Source organism: Chinchilla lanigera, unplaced genomic scaffold (genome assembly GCF_000276665.1).
Source record: "Chinchilla lanigera isolate Chin_1 unplaced genomic scaffold, ChiLan1.0 scaffold00037, whole genome shotgun sequence".
NCBI lineage: Eukaryota > Metazoa > Chordata > Mammalia > Rodentia > Chinchillidae > Chinchilla > Chinchilla lanigera.
Window position 1 is genome coordinate 1568264 of NW_004955438.1, and position 23194 is coordinate 1591457.

Sequence of the window (23194 nt, forward strand, 5' to 3'; positions counted from 1 at the left end):
GAAAATAGATCAAAACAGTTTCATTCATTATTTCCTTATCACAAATATGATCTGAATTACTAATTCTATAGCCGTGTCTTTCTCAATTTTATCTGACCCTACACAGTGAGGGAAGAAAAGATTACTTCTAGGGACAGTCAATTTTGCTAAGACAAAGTAATTAAGTACAAGAAAATGACGGGCAATTTATTAAGTTATCATACTAAAAAAGGAAGGAGAAAAGGCAAACCTGATCTTAGTGGACTAAAACTTTGCTCTGAAAGATACAAAAAGGCCACTCTTCACGATTTGTATTTATAGCACGAACCTCTTATCAGGAGCTGCCCTGGAAAGATTCCGGTCATGCTGTCTCTCTTTTCGCCTATCATGCCGGATTTCATCTCTCTCGCGTGCCTCCCCATCCTCTGTGTGGACACAGTTGAAAATTATTTAATTACTGTATTATCCATTAATATTTTGAACAAGAGTATATTCTTTAACCTTACACAGAAAATTCCACATATTTCTTTGTAGTCACAGTCAGCCTTGTTTCCAATCAATTTAAATCCAATATAGTATTAATTTAATTTTTAAATGTGATTTCTAGAATCATGCACACAGTTGAGTATTAGTACTGCTGTTTTCAACTTAACTTTGAAATGCCTCGAAGTAGTAAAATGGAATGATACGAAGATGGGGAGTCCATGTGACAAGCAAATTTAGTCTTGTTAACTGTTTCAAAAAATTAACTATAATCTAGATGGGGAATAATGGTGTTCATTATGAAATGGTTCTTCTCCATGTTTGAAATCTTCATAACATGCCAAGAAAAAAGAATTTCATGTAAGTTTCCCCTTGTATTTGAAAAGATTCTACTAAATGAAGAACGATTTTGCTTGTGGTCTATAGAAGTTGGCTATATCTTGACCTCAATTGTATTTATGCCTATCTTTATTTTTTCTACTCTCACCAGTGTATGGGGATTCACTGTAATTAACATGAACTTTACAGCTCGCCTATCTGGATTCAAATCCTGATTTTCCATGACAAATTAGCAGTGTGACCTTGTGCAGGTTACCTAACCACTGTGATTCTTAGTTTCCTCCTCTATAAATCAGTGACAATAATAATGCCCCTGGGCAAAGCTGATATAGTGATAATATCAGGTAATGTGAAATACTGAGTTGTGCCTACTATATTAGGTACTCAGTAAACAATAGCTTTTGCTAATATTTGGCAACAGATTGTTCAAAATTTAAATCAATTTCTCAAGAACAATTCTGGTTTTTTTTAGGTACTTTTTTTTAAAAATCAGATTTTATTGGCACATTTTAGATATACATAATGATCACATTCATCAGAGAGAATTTGTATCTGTATATGATATAACTTGATTGGTTTTTTTTTTTGTCTTTTTGAGACAGGGTCTCACTATGCAGTTCAGGTTGGCCTTGCAATCACTTTGTAGCCCAGGCTGGCCTCGAACTCATAACAATCCTCCTGCCTCAGCCTGCGGAGTGCTGGGATTACAGGTGTGCGCCACCACACCCAGCCCTTGATTCTTTTTTTTCTTTCCCATTCCCCTAACCTCCCTTCAAGCACTCCTTCCCTCCCCATTCACAAAACTTTGTTTCCATTTTTATTGTTTTTTTCTCATTAAGTTTAGAGAACTAAGACAGCACTTTTTATTTTATTTTACTTTTCAATGTGGTGTTGAGGATGGAACCGAAGGACAGGTATTACATCTTGCTTCATGTCATTATATGTGACTCAGGAAGTAGATCAATAATTACAGCCTTGGTTATTTCTGTTTAGTTGAACCCTAGACTCTATAACCCAGTACCTGTTTAACACCCCCATCCTAAACTTAACATGTACTCAACTAAACTTCTTATCTTTCCCTCCTAAACCTGTTTGCCTTGCAGTGTTCTCAATACAGTAAATGAAAATTTAATCCTCCCCAACTGCTTAGGTCAAAAATTCTGGAATGATCTCTCCTACTTTTCTCTCATACCTCTAACCTAATCCTTAAATAATTTTATTAGCTTTACCTCCAAAATACATCCAAGACCTGATCACATTTTCACTACCTCTTATTCTCATCCCTCATCAGGTTTACTACAATAGGCTTACAATAATTTCTCTACTTCTGCCCATGTCCATTCTACAGTCCTCTATTATTAACATAGCAACCATACTAGTATTTTAAAAATATGTTAGGGAAAATGCTGGTTAAATGGTACAAAATTTTACTGATGTAGGAAGAAGAGGTTCTGAAGATACAATGTAATGCAGTGACTACAGTTTACAATACATTATAGAAATGAAATTTGCTGATAATTCTTAATCTCACCAAAAATTTACAAGTGACTATATGTGGTGACTGATATGGTAATTAGCTTGGCAGTAGCGAACACTTCACGATGTAAAAGTATGTCTGAGCATCACACTAGGCAGAGGGTATAGCTCAGGGGAATGATAATATTACCTGATATTATCACTACATCAAGGCCTGTCACAAGTGTATGTTTCACATATTCTCAGCACCACAAAGAAAAATAAAATAAAACCCCTACAATTCAGGCATGATGGTATATATGCCTGTAATCCTAGCACTTTGGGAAGTTGAGACACAAGGATAGCAAGTTCAAGCCCTAGTCTGGGCAACTTAGGAACTTAGACTATGTCTCAGAATTTTCAAAAAGGGGGTTGGGAAGATAGCTCAGTAGTGTAATGCCTACCTAGCAAGCATGAGGTTCTGAGTTTGATTCCCAGTACAAAAAAAAAATTTAAAAGAGGGCTGGGAATGTACTTCTGTGGGAAGGTCTTGGGTTCAATCTTTAGTATCAATCTTTAGTATCAAAACAAAACAAAAAACTGCACAAAACACCTATACAATTTAACCTGGGCATACTACAAAGCCCACCTAAAGTTCTAGCTACCTGGGTGGCTGAAGTGGGTGGGTGGGTTTCTTGAAACTAAGAGTTTGAGGCCAGCCTGGGCAACATAGTAAGACTTTGTTACAAAAAAAAAAAAAAAAAGAAAACCCAACACCACCACCCAAACTAAACCAAACCAAAACAGAAACAACCCTTACACTGTACAACTTAAACATACACTATTAATTTATCTATTATGCCACAATAAAGTTGCAAATGTCACTGTTCTAAATCCTTTAAGTGTTTTGTCACTTGAAGTAAAAGCTGTGTTCTGACAATGACTAAAAGACCACATGTGATCAAGCAGCCACTATTCTTCCCACCTATCCTAACTATGCAGACAAATCTCTGACTCCTCTTCTCCTCCTTCACTACAATCCAGCTGCACTGTTCTCCCTGCACTTCCTTGAGCACACCAGGCATGTTCTAATCTTTCAATCAGCAATGCACTTCCGCCAGATGTCCACATGGCTTACTTTTAGGCTTTGGCACTTATTAGCTCAGAAGTGAGGCCTATTCCAATTACCCTGTCCTGACCCTTTTATGCCCCCTTTCACTGTTTTATTTTTCTCTACAATAATTATCTTATCACCTTCTGGTATACTACGTAACAGCATTTTTGTCTGTCGGCACTCATTGGAAGTTGATTGTATCCCATCCCACTCCCACTTCTAAGCCAAGTCTATCAGAAAAATCTGCCTAGAAAAGAACCTTAAGCTTGGTGCAGTGGAGTAGACTTTTAATCCTAACTACTAAGGAGGCTGAGTAAGAAGGATTTTGAGTTCAAGACCAGACTGACAGTTTGGCAAGACCTGTCTCAAAACCATTTAACTAATCAATCTGCACATAGGAGGTACTTAATATGAGCAGAACAGACTTTTAATGATTAGCAAATATATTAATTAACTTGTAAGACCGAAAAATCTCTGAATTATTCTTCAATAAGGGGAGGCTGACTTACTCAGCTGAAGATCTCATTTTTCTTTCTAAATTTCAAAACCACTAAACAACAACACTTAGCTAGGTATGATGGCAAAAGCCTATAATTCCAGCACTCAGGAGACTGAAGCAGGAGGATCATTGCAATCTGAAGGCCAGGCTGCGCTATACAGTCAGTTCAAGGCCAGCAATATCAAGCCTATCATTTGAATAACATGATTTTTTGGGGGGAGGAGACAGTTCAGGCCGACCTTGAATTTGCTATGTAGCCCAGGCTGGCCCCGAACTCACAGTGATCCTTCTGCCTTAGCCTTCTCAGTGCCCCAGCACAGGTATCTGCCATCACACCCAGCCTGAATAACATGATTTTTAAAATATAGTTGCCCTTTGTTACTAGGTGGGGAATGGTTCCAGGAGTCCCCAAACAAGGGTATCTGAATCCATGCATGCTCAAGTCCTTTAGTATTTGCATATAACTTACACATAAGTCTCCTCTGTATATGCACTTATAATCTGTACATTATTTATAATACCTAATACAATATAAATGCTGTATAAACAGTTGGTATACTATATTGTTTAGGATTGTGATGGGGAAAAAAAACTGTATGTTTCAGCTATAGATATGTTTTTTCCAAATGTTTTTGAATTCACAGTTGGTTTAATTTGTGGACATGGGTCCTGGGGATACATAGGGCCAACTGTGTATGGTATTGCTCAGAACTTTAAAAATAGAGTCCCGTATAGAGGTCTACCTTTCATTTTCTGTTGCTTTGGCTTAGTAGACGTCACTTTCTATTTCTATGCTAGTTCTGAAATATTTAAGTTTTCTTTTTATGTACTTAACTACTTTTGTGTGCAGTTAGCAAACAAAATATAAGAGATTTTCTACAATGAGATATACATTGTTCAAAGTAAATTCCACAGTGAGAATGCGTACCTTTTTCTACGTGGGTTTTGATGCCAGCTCTCCTCTCCCTAGCTTTTTGGGCCATTTCTCTAAGTTTCTCTTCATGTTTCTCCTTTTCTTTTTGAGCCATCTTCCTCTCCACTTGGGCACGCATTTCCACAGCTTCACGAGCCTGTTAGTGAGGTCAGATGTATATCATGGGACATATATTTACATGTATCATCTAAAATCCTAGATGAAGTCTGTTTTGTAAGAACAACTAAAGAGAATTCATCTTTGTTATTGATGACTAAAGTGATAAAATATTTTGCTGAGAAGACTTTGGAAGGTTAGTTTTTTCACTGTGGAGAATGTTTTAATAGTTGAAACTATAGTGACCCCAATCGAACTTCCAAGTCAGTATCACTAATGCTTTCTTAGAAGCAATCTAAAAATAAAAAATTAGATGGACGCTATACTGCGTGCTTATAGTTTCAGCATTTGCAAAGCTAAGGCAGGAAATCATGAGCCCAGGAGTTTAAGACCAGTCTGGTACAGTACCCCCCATCTACAGGAAAAAATAATTAAACAAGACTCCAATTTATGGTGGCGCACCTATATTTCCAACACTTAGGAGGCTGAGGCAGGAGGACTGCTGTGAGTTCAAGGCCAGCCTGGGCTACATAGTGAGTTCTAAGCTAGCCTGAACTACACAGTGAGACCCTGTCTCAAAAAAAAAAAAAAAAAAGATAAAACCTTAGCTCACAGCTGGTAAGAGGTAATTTCTTTTCAGAGGTAAGTTTTATAACGGTACTCATTGCGGTAATTTTTCTATGTTCTAAATACATGCTGTGCCATGTAAACTTGAAGGTGACATATTAATACCATGTTTAATATAGTCAGTATCACTGATGCCATTTTATATAGGATTTGATTAATCAGAATGTTTACTAACCTTCCCCTGCAATTTCCTTATAGGGGACACAGCTATATCTAAAAGGAAGGCATTACAAAGTGTAGAATAGCACCTAACAATCTTTACAAAATTGGACCAGTTTAGGGAACTATTATTCTGGCAAGTTAAAAGGGAAATGGTTCCCCATGGTGGATGAGGTGAGACCAGTCTGGTACAGTACCCCCCATCTACAGGAAAAAATAATTAAACAAGATTCTAATTCATGGTGGTGCACCTGTATTTCCAACACTTAGAAGGCTGAGGGAGGAGGATTGCTGTGACTAAGTATACAAAGGTTGGGATCATCTGCACAGCTGCAATTAGCACCTATCATCTTTTTTTTTTGTTGTTTTTTTTGGTTTTTCTCCAGTACCGGGAACCGAACTCACGACCTTGCGCTTGCCAGGCAGGCGCTTTGCCGCTGAGCTAAATCCCCAGCCCCCTATCATCTTTGACAAGTATCAGAAGTTAGTCTCTCTAAATATTCAGTACTATTGTTAAATTAACAATACCTCAGGTAAACAAGAACGAGTTTAAAGATCATTAAATTAAATTTTAAGAGACCAACCTTCCGATCAGCAATGTAGAGAGCTTCAGCCAATTTGGCAAAATTTTCATTTATGTGTACTGTCTGAAGTCCTCTTCCATCAGCAGCTAGACGTTTGTCTAATGGAATTGTATAACCCTAGGGTGAAAGCAAAGAGAAAATGGCAGTGATAGAATAGCAACAATAATAATTTACAATTAAATCAAAATATGTACATTTTGAAAAGCTCTTATAATTAGTTCTCTTGTATCTTGCTTCAAACTTGTGCAAACCAGCAGCAACTAACAACGAATATTTTATATGGCAGATTAAGCACTTTCCAAGTGTGGCCTCTATAGTAACAAGAACTCTATAAAACTGCTAACATTATTGTTTCCATCTCACAGATAAAGACACTGAGGCAGAGAATTTGGGTAATGACTCTAAGGTTAAGTAGTTAATAAAGTGCATCAATTAGGATTTAAACTCAGACAATATGACTTCTAAACCCAAGCTCTGGAAAAATATGTTAATAACTGTAGATTACAATAAAAGACAATTATGTCAAACAGCCACATTGTTGCTCCTGGAGTAAAAGTAAGTCATACAAAGGTAGCATAAACTTTGGTGCTTACAATCTCAGTCTTTAGGTAGTTTAAATCTGCTATACTTTATTAACTCATAAGATTCTTTCTTGTTTTCATAAGTGGAATTAAAAGAAAGATACAAAGCTCTCCGGATAATTAAATTCTATATTCAGAAGTTTTGCACCTCATTTCAATAAATCAAAGAATGTACTTCAACGTTCATGTATTTTTCAGGCTTAGCTTTATTTTTCCAGATTCCCAACTCAACCCTCAAACAGTGAGCTCTAGTCCATGGTCTCCTAACGAGATGTTACAGAATCAGCTCAAGATGCCATGTACTTACATATGAACTACTGAACACAAACCAAACCAAACCAGCCAACCACCTTTTTTGTTGTAGGGTGAATATATAAAAGACAAATTATACTTAACCCATGGTTATAATCACCTTCATTCATAAAAAATAGACTCATGGAATTCAGACTATAAGAAATAGTGATCAGAAAATTGATCTCACATTTTACAAATTCTTAATGACTTCTAGACGTTTTGGTGTTTAGAAGAGGGTATGCAGCATTTACACAACTTAAGTCTGCAATGTTATAAACAAGGATAAATAGCTGAAAATTAAAAGCATTGAGGCCAGGTGTGGTGGTACATGCCTATAATCCCAGCACTCGGGAGGGTGATGCAAGAAGGATCACCACGAGTTCGAGGCTAGGCTGGACTACATAGTGAGTTCAACGTCAGCCCAAACTACATAGCAAGGCCCTGACTCCAGAAAAAAAAGAATCAAAGCACCGAAAATATGAAAATATCCAAATATTTATTGTTATTTTCTCATACTGTCATTTAGAGTGGTTTAATTTGTCAGAAATAATTTTTAGATATAAATTTGAACTTTCTAGAGAATATCACCTTGAATTGGTATGGTACTTTTCTCTATTTCTTTCTTTCCCATGTGTTTCTGACAGTTACAATGCACTGAAGGAGTTAACATGGTATTTATATACACAGTATACTAACATTTCTATTACACGTTGTTAAAAGTCACATAACTTGTTACTATTATTATTACTACTATTACTAGTATTAGTATTATTTTTGGTGGTAGTGCCAAGGATCAAACTCAGGATCAGGGCCTCATGCATACTAAACATGTGCTCCAAGCACCTGCTTGGCAAGTGCAAGGTCCTGAGTTCAATTCCTGGTACAAAAATAAAAAAAAACGTGCTCTACGTAGACACTGAGCTACACTCTTAGTCTCTGGCGCTTCACTTTGAAAATATTCAGCTAAGTGAAGTGCTAAGGTTTCAACTAAAGTTATTTAGTCTTTAACTCTTTCATGAATGTTTTCCAGTACACTATAATACTAAAAGACTAATTTTATGACAACTTAATTACCTTTGCATTTTTCCAGTTGGAAATACAAGGAGGAATCTTCCATTCTTGTTGTTCCTTTACAGTCATCTGAATTAAGAAGAAGAAACATTTTTACATTTATACAGCCTACCTAAAAATCCAAGTACAATCTTTACAACTCAAAGATGGCTCTGTGCACACTGACATGTGGACATGCTTTCTCAAAGTCTAAAATTCCATTTGTTTCTGCAGCATGATACATTATGTTCCCATACTATGGATTCTAGTAGTAACAATGTAAATAAAAAGAATCTAGAAGTTGTATTTGATATTTTTATAAATCTTATAAATATTTTTCTACTCTTTTTTCAGATGAGAATTTTTCTTTTTCTTTTTTTTTTTTGGTACCGGGAATCAAACTCACGACTTTGCACTTGCAAGGCAGGTGCCATGCCGCTGAGCTGTATCTCCGGCCCAAAAATTTTTCTTTTGAGAATTAAAAAATACTTTAGAAAGCCACTTGGAATATCAACCAGGGAACTAATATATCCATGTCTATATTTCCTATACCTATAGTATCTTTCACGTGAAACAGATCCTGCTCATTCTGATAAAAGGAGAGTCTAAGTTACTAATAAAACTAACAGCTAGTATTTTATACACATTCCCATAAATAATCTAGAAACTATAAATATTTTCACACATTTCCATAAGCACAGTAGAAACTATACTTTGTAGTCTTGACTGGGTCCCTATTTGATATTGAGAAACAATTAGTACAAGAACACTGCAATCTGTGTGGTGGTATGTACCTGTAAACATAGGAAGGTCATTTATAAAATTAATAATCACAAATTTAAAAAAGACTTTGTATTACTACTACAGCAAAGAATACCTTCCGACTAGGAGAATGCATGACAGGTGCAGGAGGAGAAGGTGGTCCCCGTGGAATTTTCTTATTAATCCTGAATGAAAAATCAAAATATAATCAGCAAACGATATACATTCCCTCTTTTATTTATTATATTTCAAGTCTCCCTTTCTTGTTTTGTTTTGTAAAGCTTTCAACAGAGAAGAACAGAGGTTATGTAATGAATGCACACCATACACCTATCACTTGGCTTCAATAATTAATAAAACACTTAAACCCTGTCATCATTACCCCACTCCCATGATATCATTGCACAGAGCAATACACCTGCAGCTTGAGATATAATTTTTTTTTTTTTTTTTTTTTTGTACCAGGAATCGAACTCTTGACCTTGAGCTTTTCAGGCAGGCACTGTGCCGCTGAGCTATATCCCTGGCCTGAGATATAATTGACATATAGTTAACTACACTTATTTAAAGTGCATACAAAGGCCATCACAATCAAGGTAGTAAACACAGCTGTCACTCAGAAGGGTTTCTGCATGTCCCCTGCCTACTCCTTGTGTCCTTCCATTCTCTGTCCCCAATTTCTTTCTCACAGGCAACCACTGATCTACTTTCTTTTATCTTACATTAGTTTTCACTTTCTAGAATTTTACATAAATGGAACTGTATCATATATACTTGTTTTTGCCTGGTTTCTTTCACTCAGCATAATTACTCTGAGATTCATCTTTGCTGTTAATAGTTAATTCCCTTTTGCTGCTATTTTTCTATGAGCCAGTAAATACACTAAAGTTATTTATCCATTCCCATGGTGATGGACATCTGGGACACTCCTTCCCTTTAATATCTTTTTTTTTTTTTTTTTTTGGTTTTTCTCCAGTACCGGGAATCGAACTCACGACCTTGCGCTTGCCAGGCAGGCACTTTTTGCCGCTGAGCTAAATCCCCAGCCTTTAATATCTATTTAAGAAAAGGAGTTCACTCTCATGAAGTCATGAACTTACTTGAACCTTGGAGGCTCCATTGGATCTTTCTGCATTTCTACCATTCGAATAACTCTCTGTTTAGCTCCAGAGTTAAAAGCCACTCCCTGCTGGGATGGTGTGTATCTGAAGAAAGCAGATAAAAATTACAGATGTAGATAGTTCAAGCTCTCAGTAGATATTCTCCTTTTGAAAACAACATCTCCAATTCCTTTCATAGAGTATTAATAGAAAATTACAAAATTTAGGTAAAGCAGTCAGCACAGAGGGTAAGAGAACTAACAGAAATTATGAGATACAAATAAAATGTAAACTAGACTGGTTAGTCTGCAAATAATCCATCCTTGTCCATTTATCAGCACGGAAGGTGAGATTGTTCAGTTTCTCAGAGAAAAGGTCTAGGAAAGAGTACCTACTTTGTTAGTCCGCATTTGAAAAAAACCATGCACAATAATAGCAGCACGCAACTTACAATTAGCAGGCTTGGGTTCATCACAGGTTGTGAAACACAGAAAGAATACTGGCAGCAGCCCTACCTGCTCTGAGTTTTCCCTTAGTGTCTATATGTAAATCATCCCCCTCAAGATTTAATCAAGTGCAACTCCTCAAAAGTTATAAGTATTATAAAGATGGTTATTAAATATAAATAGAAAACTATAAAAAATTAGAACTTGAATCATATACTGTATTAATTTTTAAAAACAAAAATACTCTGGAAATAGCATAAAGCCAGTATCTTAAAAGTGGTATCTTGAAATACTATGCTTTCAATTATCTATGAAGAGTTAAGAGGCTTCAAATCATTATTCACAACAATGCAGTTATAACAGTGACAATCTGCAACCATGAAAAAATACTAGAACCCTCAACACAAGGCAAGTCTGAAATGCAACTAAGACTTCCAGGCATGATTCATACCGGATATACTGAGCAGGAGCCAGTTTATCAGCTGCTCGTACTGGCATGGCTGCAGCAACCTTCTGTGATACAGACTTCTCCAAGGCTACTCTTGTCTTTTCTGTTATCTGAAATAAGACATATAGCATCAAGTGACTTGGAAGTTAATAAGAACATTAAAAAGTCATATAAAATAATACACGTCAATTCCCAGTTACCTCTTTAATAGCTTCTTCATCAGGTCTTTGCAGATCTGGATCATCTGCATTCATAACCTCTTTTGGTACCAGGTCAGTGTATTTACTATAAATGACCTAAAATGTTCAAAAACAAGCAGGTTTAAGAAAAGTGGAGAATGAAAAGAAGCAACCTCATTAATAAGTCATTTTAGATGTCAACATGTCCTCTCAGCGTACATATAAATTTAGGACACTCAGTTTAGTCTTTTAGCTTTTAAAACTAAAGGGGCTTAAAATTTATACACAAATTGTTGCCCTGGTGTAAGTTAATAATTTTCCCTTAACCCCATGCATATAAATTGAGATCTTTTAATCAAGTCAGTATGCAAATAAATTGTGCCAACAAAATCTTATGCATCAGTGATCTCTATTTTTGAGGCACACCAAGAGTTGAAATTAATGATGATATAAAACTGCCTTTAGCACCATTATCTTAGATTAAAAACTCATCAGAATTTTAGTCAGGTTATCAAATAATTTTCAAATTCACTGGGCCTAGAAAATTTCATTGACCTCACCCTATTTATGTTTCTCTTTTTTTTGGCATCAATTCTACTCAGAGATTACCAAAATGAATATGTGCCACAGTGAAAAAATTCTGAACATTTTCTTCATGAGAAGGCAAAAATAAAAAAAGAAAAAACCAAAACACATTCTCTCTATATAACTTATTTTATGCACAAATTCAGGACAGCTATATGAGTTCTACAGGCTCAACCAATTTCTTTTTGGCGGACACTAAAAACGACAGGCCCCTGATAAACTGAATACTACTTACTCTCATGTACATCTGTATTTCTCAAATAGTTTCATAAAAACCTATATGGAGGTCAGGGATACAGCTCAGCGGCACAAGTACCTGCTTGGCAAGTGCAAGGTCCTGAGTTCGATTTCCAGTACCAAAACCAACCAAACAAACATACAAAAAAGCCCTAGATGGCAGATTTTATAGTAAAAATAAAAAATCAGACACCAGAAATTTAACAAATAATATGCTTTCTAGATTTTAAGGCTCTAGTTAGAAATTCGACACATACAAAGAAAGGACAATTTAAGAATATGAAAGCAAAAATTCCTACTCACTTGAGATCTTAAAAAATCTTCTATAGATGAAAACTGTTTTCTACCATAAGTGAAAATCCTATTAATGATTACATCCTACCATATGACGTTCATTAAAACAGTTTAAAAGAAATGACAGTAACCCTAATTTCCTACTCCAATGAATGGAGCAAAAGGTACTGCATGGTTTCCCTGACCTGACCTAGACTTTCCCACACAGCTTCAATATGCCCCTATATAGTAATCCTCTCTTTTTTAAAGGGACTTTTTTTTTCCCTTCCTTTTTTGGTATCATGAATCGAACTCAGGGCCTTGAACTTGCTGAGCCACACCCCCAGCCCTGTGCCCTTATAATTCTCTTACCATAATTCATACATCAGGAGCTTTTCTTCTGTTTCTTGGAATATACCATGCTTTCCCCCAGTTCTGGACCTTTACAGAGAGCTGTTCCCAGCTCTTGAGTTCTTTATCTTTGTGTATCAGATCTAAAGGCTGCATTATTTTTGTTTTTTTCTGTCTTTTTTTTTTTTTTTTTCTCCCGTACCGGGAACCGAACTCATGACCTTGCGCTTGCCAGGCAGACGCTTTTGCCGCTGAGCTAAATCCCCAGCCCCCTTTTTCTGTCTTTTTGAGACAGGGTCTCACTGTGTAGTTCAGGCTGGCCTTGATCTCACTTTGTAGCCCAGGCTGGTTTTGAACTCCACAACAATCCTCCTGCCTCAGCCTCCCAAGTGCTGGGATTACAGGCGTGCGGCACCACGCCTGTCTGGCAAAGGGCTGCACTGATAAGGCTTCCTGACTACCCCCACTAAAGTAGCAACTCCTCCTTACCCAATCATTGATTCACAGAACTGTTTACTCTATTCAAAGCACTACTCACAGTACAAAATTTACTTGCTTAATGTCTCCCTTATTAAAATAACAATACCTGGGAAAGGGATATAGGTCAGTGGTACAGTGCCTGCCAAGCCAGTGTGAAGTTGTGAGTTTGATTCTTGGTACCAACCCCCCACCCCCAAATACCTAATTTTTGTTTGTTTGTTTGTTTGTTTATTTATTTATTTATTTATTGTCTTTTTGAGACAGAGTCTCGCTATGCAGTTCAGGCTGGCCTTGAGCTCACTTTGTAGCCCCAGGCTGGTCTTGAACTTGCAATAATCCTGCCTTGGCCTACCAAGTGTTGGGGTTACAGTCACGTGCCACCACACCTGGCAATACCTAATATTTATTAAACACTTGTCAGGGCTGGGAATATACAGCACAGCTCCTGCCCTGTAAGCGCAAGGTCCTGAGTTTGATTCCTGGTACCAAAACAAAACCAATCAACCAAGCAACAAAAAAACCAAAAAAACCCCACTTGTCATATTTCCCCCTTTTGTATTATACATAAACTAATTTAACCTTTGAGATATGCAATGATTATACCATATTACTGATGAGAATATTCACTACAGTATCTGCAGTGCTATAACAATTCCTAGTCCATAGAGGTAATTCAGTCAATGTTTCTTACATAAACGAATGAATAAATGAATTTTAGAAATACTCTATTATATGCCAAAGGTTATTATAATTTAGGTCCTACAGAACTTTCATCTGTGTCTGTTTTTTTAAGCGAGATGGGACCTCACTAATTATGCCAAGGTTAGCTCCAAACTCCTGGGCTCAAGGGATGTTTATAACCTCAGCCTTCCCTGTAGCTGAGACTACAGGTGCATATCTGCTCAGAGTGTCTTATATAAGCTGTTGATTTCCCAGAAAATACCTAGCCATAACTATAAACTGAAATCTCGAGCCTGTTTTGCTAAGGAATGAGAAGAGGGACTAGGTAAGTATAGCCTGAGCCCAAGAGGTACTACTGACACATGAGCTATTACTGTCACTATCCTTAAGAGTGTTCACTTTGGAAGGGAATCTCAAGCTCACTTTAATGAAAAAAGTGAGGCTCTCAGTACATTAAGATCACATAACTACTAAATGACCTGAAAGTTTTATTTCTTTTCCGGATGGAGAAATTTGTATCACTACAAACTGAAAATTATACAACGAAACTGTAGAAGATAATACCCAGACTATTAAGAGTTAATCCCTTTTATACAGCAATCATTACAGGAAGAAGTTCTAAAGTAAATGGCTCCCTAGTACTCATATATGTTCAACATAGTCTCAATACTAACTTAGCATACAAGAGCCATTTGCTGCTTCTTATTTGGGTATTCCAAAGTTAATAACCCTTTAAATGAGCATCAGTAAGATTCTAGCATCTCATGAGGCTGACTGAAGGACATCTGAAGAGCAAGATTCCTCCATCGTAATTAACTATAAACCCCCAAATTTTTATAGCCTAAACCAAATGTGCTAAGAAAGTCCATATATCCGAAGAGGTACTGGGGCTGGGGAGGCTACCTGAAAACTACAGTATCTCCTTGAAAGAAGGAGTATAAATGAGCTTTGCGTACAAGATAAAGCAAGAACTCATCTACAAAACAGTTTTTTTTTGTTTGTCTGTTTGGTTTTTTTTTTGAGTCAGGGTCTTGTTATGTTGTTTGGGGTAGCCTTCAACTCACTAGGTAGCCCAGGTTGGCCTCAAACTTGGGGTAATTCTTCTGCTTCAGCTTCCCACAAGCTAGGATTATAGGCATGTGCTGCCATTCCCGGCTAAAAATAGATTCTTTCTTATTACTGAAAGCTGGTAAAGAACTGGAATGACTGAAAAAATAAGCCTGACAATATATTTACTACATTGGGTAGAAAGAAAACACTATCTTTGGTTTTGAAACAGAGTCTAGACACATTGCCCAGGCAGGTGTTGAACTTGGGGGTTCAAGCAATTCTGCTTCAGCCTGGCAAGTAGCTGGGACTACAGTAGGTGTATGCCACTACAGCCACCTGGCCAGAAAACACCATCTTTAGGCCTATCTAATTTGTGAAATCATATATACTTATTCAGGGATTTTATTTTATTTTATTTTTTGTCTTTTTGAGACAGGGTCTCGCTATGTAGTTCAGGCTGGCCTTGAGCTCACTGTGTAGCCCAGGCTGGCCTTGAACTTGGAGCAATCCTCCTGCCTCAGCCTCCTGAGTGCTAGGATTACAGGTGTGTGCCATCACGTCTGGCATGTTAATATTTTTAATTAAAGTTATTTTAGAAAAATGCATAGATCAATGAAGTTTATGATTAAAACAACCAAGAAGCATTTAATTCCATCAAGATTTATTCTTTTTTTCACAAAGTAACAGGAGAGGAAATATAATTTTTGGTGTTCACAGAAAAGAAATGAAACTCAGAGCCAGTATTGATATAGAAGAAAGAACCTACTAGATGTCTGGTAAGGGTCTGTAGTTTGGGGTAGCCTTCAACTCCCAACCTACTAGATGTCTGGTAAGGGTCTGTGTTCTCTAGTCAAAGAATGAATTCTAGGAATAACAGAGGTTAAGAGCAAAATGTACTTATTAGGGAAAGAAAGCTTCTGCCTGAGAGAGACAGAAGGGGTCCCTTGATGGGTTGCCTCCATCAAGATTTATTCTGAGAAACTTTTCTTCCCAATTTTATACAAGTAAGTCTTATGCATATTACTTACTTTACATGTAGATCAATGGCCTTAGCCTTGTTCTAGACTATTAGCTTTTAGAATGCTGACTTTTTTCACTTTTACACCCACTGCTAGCATTTTCATTCTTGTTCTTTCAGTATTAATGTCAGTAGGAACTCCCTGATTTCTAAGGAGTTTCAGACCCCTTTGAGATAAATCAAAAATCTTCATACTATAGTACAAATTTAAAAATCCAGTAATTGTTTTAGTCCTTTGTCCAGAACTCTAGTCTTCTGAATTACAATGAATTTTACAACTTCCATTTCATACAATAAGTAGTCAATTCCTCCTTCTTCTAAAACAAGAAAATCAATTGTTTCCAAATAGGACATTATTGCTACTGCCAGCTCCCCTCCTGGAGCCTCTGTACATGGATAAGGTGTTTCTGGTTAAGACAATGGGGACATCATTGGCACTGAATAGGTGCCAGTTATGTTAAACACTGTACAATGCTCAGGAGAGTTCTGAACAATCCAGAAATGTCTCCCTCTAAAGTACTAATGGCACATAATGGGTACTCAGTTAAAGTTTTGAACTATTAAAATGCATTTCAAAATGCATCAATCCACCTACTTTTAGTAAAAAAAGAACAAAATCAAAATGTTGTATGAACCTGAGTGGTACTTCTCTAAACTATCAGATTTGCATTCGATTCTAGTGCTACCATTATAGACAAAGGCTTAGCTTTAAAGACTTTATTTGGTCAAAATATTGAAATCCAAAAATAAATAGTTTGGTTGTAACAGTCTACTCTATTTTCAATATAAAAACAGAAAGAAAAAAAATTTAGACATATAAAATAGACAAAACTCTTGGCTAGCACCAGAATTCTGTCTTGAAATATAATGCAACATGGGCTAAAGCTGTTCAAAATAACATGAACTGCCAATGCCAAATTATTGCCCTAAAAACGTTGCCTTTTTTTCCTAACAAATGGGAGTAGAAGGTAGTACATTCAGTAAAGAAAGCAAGAGCTGGGGATTTAGCTCAGCGGCACAGCGCCTGTCTGGCAAGGGCAAGGTTGTGAGTTCAATTCCTGGTACCGGGGAAAAAAAAAAAAAAAAAAAAAAAAAAAAAAAAAAAAAAGAAAGAAAGCACGTTCTTCCCAAATGGAGAGATGCACCAAAACAAAAACAGCCAGCATCAAGCAAAGGCTTCCATGGTGTAAGGTAAACTTCCAGTATATGCCCTACATGTATAGGCACCTAATTTTCTTTTTGCAGAAGTGGATTATGCTTCCTTACTGGCTTTAGAGGAAATAATTTTCTTCTATACAGTGAAAATTCCAATCATTTGCCCAACAAACACTGGTGAATGCCCCTGTGTCAAACTTTCAGACATAAAAGTGCCATAGAGAAATAAAAAAGGGTATTATAGTGCTCTCAAAGAGTTTATAGTCAAATGACAAAGATCATGAGTATACAGATCATTGCAGCAAAAGGCAACAACTACTGTAATCAACCTTGGGAGTAGAGAGGAGGGACATCAAACATAGCCAGGAAGGGAAAGCCTTCTGGAATAGTAAAGAATAAGATTTGAGATTTGAGGGGGCTGGGGATTTAGCTCAAGGGCACAGCACCTGCCTCGCAAGCATAAGGTCGTGAGTTTTGATTCCTGGTACCGGAAAAAAACCACACACACACAAAAAAAAAGATTTTGAGATTTGAAAACAATAGAATTCTGTCAAAGAATAAAAGGAGGGATCTCCAGGTGCAGGAGGAACTTCCTTGGAAGCTTTCAAGATAAGAAAGAATGTGTCATTAGGGGAATTGCAAGTAGTTCTTCATGGCAGACATTTATAGAGAATACATAAAAGGTTTTTCTTCTTTATAAGCACCTATAACAATTATTCTATATTGAAATATAAACAGAAAGGCAAGCAAAGGGTCAAGCAGACCAGAGGAACTTGGCCTTTATCTTAAAGGCATGGAAAGATTTTATGTGTCCATGCTTCTGTATGTATATGTAGAAGAAAAAGAATGATAGACATGGATGAAACGTTTTTCTGGGAGGCAAGAAAAATGACACGGACATGGGCTCAGACTGCTTTAGTAAATCAAACAAGTAATGATAAGGGCCTGAACTAAGTAACAGAGAAAGGAATATCCTTGAAATGTATCAGGAAATAAGAATACGGCCTCCAAATGGAGGGACTGAGGGAAAAAGAAAAACCAGAATGACTGCTAAGCAAAGGGAGAACATACTGGCAGTGCGTGTCACATCTAAAATTTGAATATCCTTTGATTCAACAAGTACATACTTACAAATTTATTTCACATAATGCTAGCATGTGCAAGTCCTTGGATTCAATTACTAGTACTACAAAAAATAAAGAAAATTCAGGTATAATGCCACAGAATTCAATATAGATTTCTTAAAAAAGAAATGAAGCAGACCTATCTATAGCGACAAAAACCTTTAAAACAGTCAGTAAAAAAGTGAGTATTAAAATCTCATTCATGGAAAAAATCTCATTCATGCAACAAATTCTGTAATTGCATACACATATATAAAGTAAGAATACATATAGATAATTATCTAAATCCCCAATAAAGGTCTGGAAAGATACACCACCTCTGGCAAGCAAAGTAGGAGAAAAAGCAGGCAGGACTGCATATAATTATGGACCATTGGTATTTTTTACCATGAGACTATATTTGTGTAATTTTTTAGAAATATCAGTAAGAATAAGGAAAACAGGTCCCCCAGGCTTTTAGCAGAGGCAATTAGGAAGGTATCACAACCATTCAAGTGAGTTACAGGATATAACATGTAAATTAAGTGACAAATTATGCATTTAGGTTTGGATTTGATGAAGCAATATTTCAGGGAAATCTATTTTTTTTTTTTTTTTTTTTTTTGTCTTTCTGAGACAAGGTCTCCCTATGCAGTTCAGGCTGACCTTGAACTCACTTTGTAGCCCAGGCTGGCCTCGAACTCACAATGATCCTCCTGCCTCAGCCTCCCAAGTGCTGGGATTACAGGTGTGCGCCACCACGCCTGGGTTTTCAGGGAAATCTAAATAGATCTGTCCTGTCAGTCTAAGGAACTAAGCCTAGCAAAAAAGCAAAGAACAAAACAAAACCACCCAAAACCAAACAACAAAACCCCAAAAATCAAACAACTGGACTAAAGATAGCAGTTTCAATAGTTATCCAAGTGACAAATGAAGCCATGTAACCAAATTACATTAGTCAAAGAAAATGTCCTTTGGGAAAAAAAAAAAAGGGATCAAAAACTTTTGCCAGACTCAGCTAGCTGGCTGAGGTAAAGTCTTACTGCAGTGAACTGAGGAACGAAACGGAAGTAAGAGGTAGAAACAGTGAAAACCAGCTCTTACAAGACTCTTGAAGAAAGTGAAGAAACTCAAATGGAAATTAGGAGGTAGCTACAGGAAGCTTTGAGGATAAGTGAGTTTTTCTCTCAAAAAAAAAAAAAAAAACAAAACAAAAAAACAAGCAGGGCGTGGAGGGCTGAGGCAGGAGGATCATAGCAAGCTGGAGACCAGCCTGAGCTACAAAGTGAACTCAAGGCCAACCTAAACTGCATAGCAAGACCCTGCCACAAGAAGACAAAAAACAAAAACAAAAACAAAAAACAAAAACAGAAACAAAAAAAAACAAGCACACTGAAAAGCTAACAGGGGGACCAGGGATATAGCTAAAAGCCTGCCTGGCAAGTGCAAGGTCCTGAGTTTGTTTCCCAGTACCAAAAAAAAAAAAAAAAAAAAAAAAAAAGGAAAAAAAGAAAAGTCAAAGCTGAGAAGATTGAGGTTCCAGAGAAAAAGCAAAGGAGCAAAGGGACTGTGAACTGGAATACACTTGGTAAGATGAGGCTTACAGAAGAAATGTTAAGGAAATAAAAGGAAAAGTGCTAGATAAAGAGAGTAGGCAATTATCTTCCATCTTTAATACAGTATTGAAACAGACAGGAAAGTCACCTGTTCAGGATGAAATAGGATGGAAAAGTATAGGAGTTAGGGTTGACAAGACTAAGAAGATGGCAGAGTTCAAAGAGGAGATAAAATGTGAATGACTGCGTTTTCCCAAAAGCTCAGCAGCCATGATATAGTACCAACAGAGAGAGGGTAAAATGAAAAAGTTTGGGAGAGGAGAGAGGCAAAGGATCAGTACTGAAGGCTCTCAAGATTTTCCCAGCATCATCAATTCTAAAGAAGTCTTTTACCTTTATCCCAACTATTTATTTACAAAAAAATAAACAAAAGAAGAAGAAACTAGGTCTTCTTGTAAATAGTTTCTTGGCTCTGAGTATAACTGTTCTGTGATGAGATTATTTTAAGTAAATTTTATTTTTGGCTTTTGGGTTACTTTGTAAGCAGGACCATCTTAAATCTGGATGGAAAATGCTAGTTGTGTGCTTAATCTAGGGCAAAAAACAAAACAAAACAAAAACCTCTTGTATAATTATATCCAAACAAATTATTAAAATAAAGGCTGGGATGTAGTTCAGTGGTATAGCTTGAGCTGTGTGTGTGTAAGATCCTGGGTTCAACCCCCAACCCCACACAAAATTGTAAGCTAAGTAAAACAAAATATGTCTGTGTAAATAGTCTGTAAATATATGGAGGGAATAGGAAGAGATTACAAACAAAATTATTTTAGAAAGTTGATTTTGGCCAAGTGTGATGGTGCACATTTTAATTCCAGGACTTGGGAAGCTTAGGCAGGAAGATGGCCACAATTTCAAGGATAGCCTGGACTATATATTGAGTTCAAAGCCAGCCTGAACGTCATAATAAGACCCTGTCTCAAAAGAAAAAAAAAGTTGATTTTGTTAAGAGTTCTGGGGGTTACAGACTTTCAGAAGTTTATTACCAACTTCAAAATGTTAGTACTATGATTCCTTTTGTAATGTAAAATCTGTAAGGATAGGCCATCACCAACTGGAGAATTTTTTTTTTTTTTTTAATCCTTTTGAGACAAGGTCTACTGCAGTTCAGGTTGGCCTTGAGCTCACTTAGCAGCCCAGGCTGGTCTTGAATGTGCAACAATCCTCCTGCCTCAGCCTCACGAGTGCTTATTCGTGTGTGCCACCATGCCCAACCTCCAACCACAGAATTTCAAAAGGCAAAGTCATCATTGCTGGATACTAAGTGTATTCTACTGCTCCCTCTCCTTCTGTTTTGTGTTGGGGAATGAACCTAGGGCCTCATGCATGCTAAGTAGGTGTACCACAACTCAGCAACATACCTAACTTCATTGCTACTTTTAACATAACCTAAATGGCAAGAGGTTAATCATTTCCACAAAATTTAAAAAAAAAAAAAGCTTTCAAAAATTATTTATCAATAAACAGAAAAACCTGAGGGATTACCTTATCCTTTGACTGTCCTTGTCGAGCAATTGCATCATACTTAATTTTTCCTTCTGGATCCACCTGAATGGCCAATGCATTTGACATTTTTTTCTTTCGCCCCATATCCAGTGGATACTGGGCCACATGGATCTCTGGAAAAGCACCTCCATCTCCAAAATCCTGAATGATAGAAGAAATAAAAAGTACATTTAGCAGTAATTAGAAATTCAAGATAAATTCATTTATTCATTCAACTGATAATTACTGAGCTGTTCATATGTTAGACGCTGGTAATAAAGCAGTAAACAAAACAGAGGTCCTTGATCTTAGGATCTTATATTCTAGCCAGCAAAGACATAAAAAAATACTCTTTGGAGGAGAGGTTATGGAGGGAAAAGAAAGGGGATTTAAAATGATCATGATATGATTTATATATATACCAATTTCCCAAAATGAATTTAAATGTAAATCACAAACATAAACTATAAAAGAATTCTTTGGTTCATGATAAGGCCATGAAGGTAATAGGTTCTGCAAAGAGGTCCCACTTCCAATAAGAGACTGCCTTTGTGAAGAGATAATGTATGAGCTGAAGCCTGAATGTGAAGGTGGTCATGAAAAACCTGAGGGAAGCATATTTTTCTTTTTGTGGTAGTGGGGACAGAACCTAGGAACTCACCCATGCTTGGCATACCACTGGGGCTACATCCCCAGCTCTTTTTATTTGAGGCAGGGTAGCACAATGTTGGCCAGGCTGGCCTGAACTTGTGATCCTCCTGTTTCAGCATCTCAGCTATGTGGGATTACAGATGTGTGTAACCATTCCCAGTACAGGAAGTGGTTTCTAGGCAGAGCAAATAGCAATAATAAAGATCCTGCTACAGAAGTCTCAGAAACTGAAGTTCAGTGGGGCTAATAGCTTACTGAGGACAGGAGTTGACATATACATTGTGGGGGTAGACAAACACCAAATCATGAAGGAGCTTCTAGCCCATGGCAAAATACCCAGGTTTTCTGTATATGGCAGGAAAAAACTAAGAAAATGTTTAAGAGAAAGCAAAGATTTTAGATTTTTAACATACATACACACACACACACACTACACACACACAGTGTGTAACAAATGAAGTTATGTACAGAATTTTTTTCTTCGAATTATATTTTATTAACATGATGTACTTACTCATTGTTATGTAAGAAGCAAAACAAAATAATACATAGAAAGAGACCCCCCCCAATTGAACCCAGGACCTCACACATGCTACACAAGTACTGTACCACTGACCTATATTCTCAGACCAAAATTTACCTTTGCATGTGTATTTTTTTTGAGGGAGTCTATGTTGCACATGTTGGGCTCAAGTGATCCTCCTGTCTTACCCTCCTGAGTAGCTCTGACTATGGGCACATACCACTACACTGGGCTCACATGTTTCTAACAGTGACTGTGATAGTTAATCTTGATTGTCAACTTAACTAGCTCAGGGATTAGTTAAACACACTTCTGGATATGTTTGGTAGGGGATGGCCCTGGTGACTATATCTGGGCTCTGAACCCTTTTTCTCTGCAGTTCTTTCCCTGTGCTCTGCTTCCTAGGCACCATAAAGTAAGCAGCTTTACTCTATCACGCCCTTGCATCATCATGTTCCTGCCTTGGAGCCAGACCAGCACTGACTAAAACCTCTGACACCGTAAGCCAAAAGAAATTTCTCATTCTTTAAGTTGCAGGTGTCAGGTATTTTGTCCTGGCAATAAGAAAGCAGACTATTACAGAATATTGGTACCAGGAATGGGGTTGTTGAGGTGACTATACCTGATTATGTGGTTTAGAAGTGGTTTGAGAATTTGGAAAAGTTTGGAGATATGGGTTAGAGAAGCCTTACAAACTGGATGAATGATTCCATTTGAGCTCAGATCAGAATACTGACAGAAATACAAACAGCAAAGGTCAGGTTCAGGTTTCAGATGGGAGTAGGGGCTCTACTGATAATTGGACTAGAGGTCATGCACGTTGCATTCTAGCCAAGAACTTGTCTAGTATGTTAAGACTG

General features: G+C 37.0%; 1 protein-coding gene across 1 annotated transcript in view; it reads right to left on the bottom strand.

Annotated features, from left to right (window-relative positions):
• Snw1 (SNW domain containing 1) overlaps positions 1 to 23194 on the bottom strand; it is a 39931-nt gene that overhangs the window by 6702 nt on the left and 10035 nt on the right. The window contains exons 3-11 of the mRNA XM_005390214.2: positions 21161 to 21322; positions 11151 to 11246; positions 10954 to 11060; positions 10057 to 10161; positions 9072 to 9141; positions 8219 to 8284; positions 6270 to 6386; positions 4798 to 4939; positions 308 to 404 (exon numbers count right to left, since the gene is read on the bottom strand). Coding sequence (XP_005390271.1) covers positions 308 to 404; positions 4798 to 4939; positions 6270 to 6386; positions 8219 to 8284; positions 9072 to 9141; positions 10057 to 10161; positions 10954 to 11060; positions 11151 to 11246; positions 21161 to 21322 — 962 coding nt within the window. The remainder of the gene's footprint in view (positions 1 to 307; positions 405 to 4797; positions 4940 to 6269; positions 6387 to 8218; positions 8285 to 9071; positions 9142 to 10056; positions 10162 to 10953; positions 11061 to 11150; positions 11247 to 21160; positions 21323 to 23194) is intronic.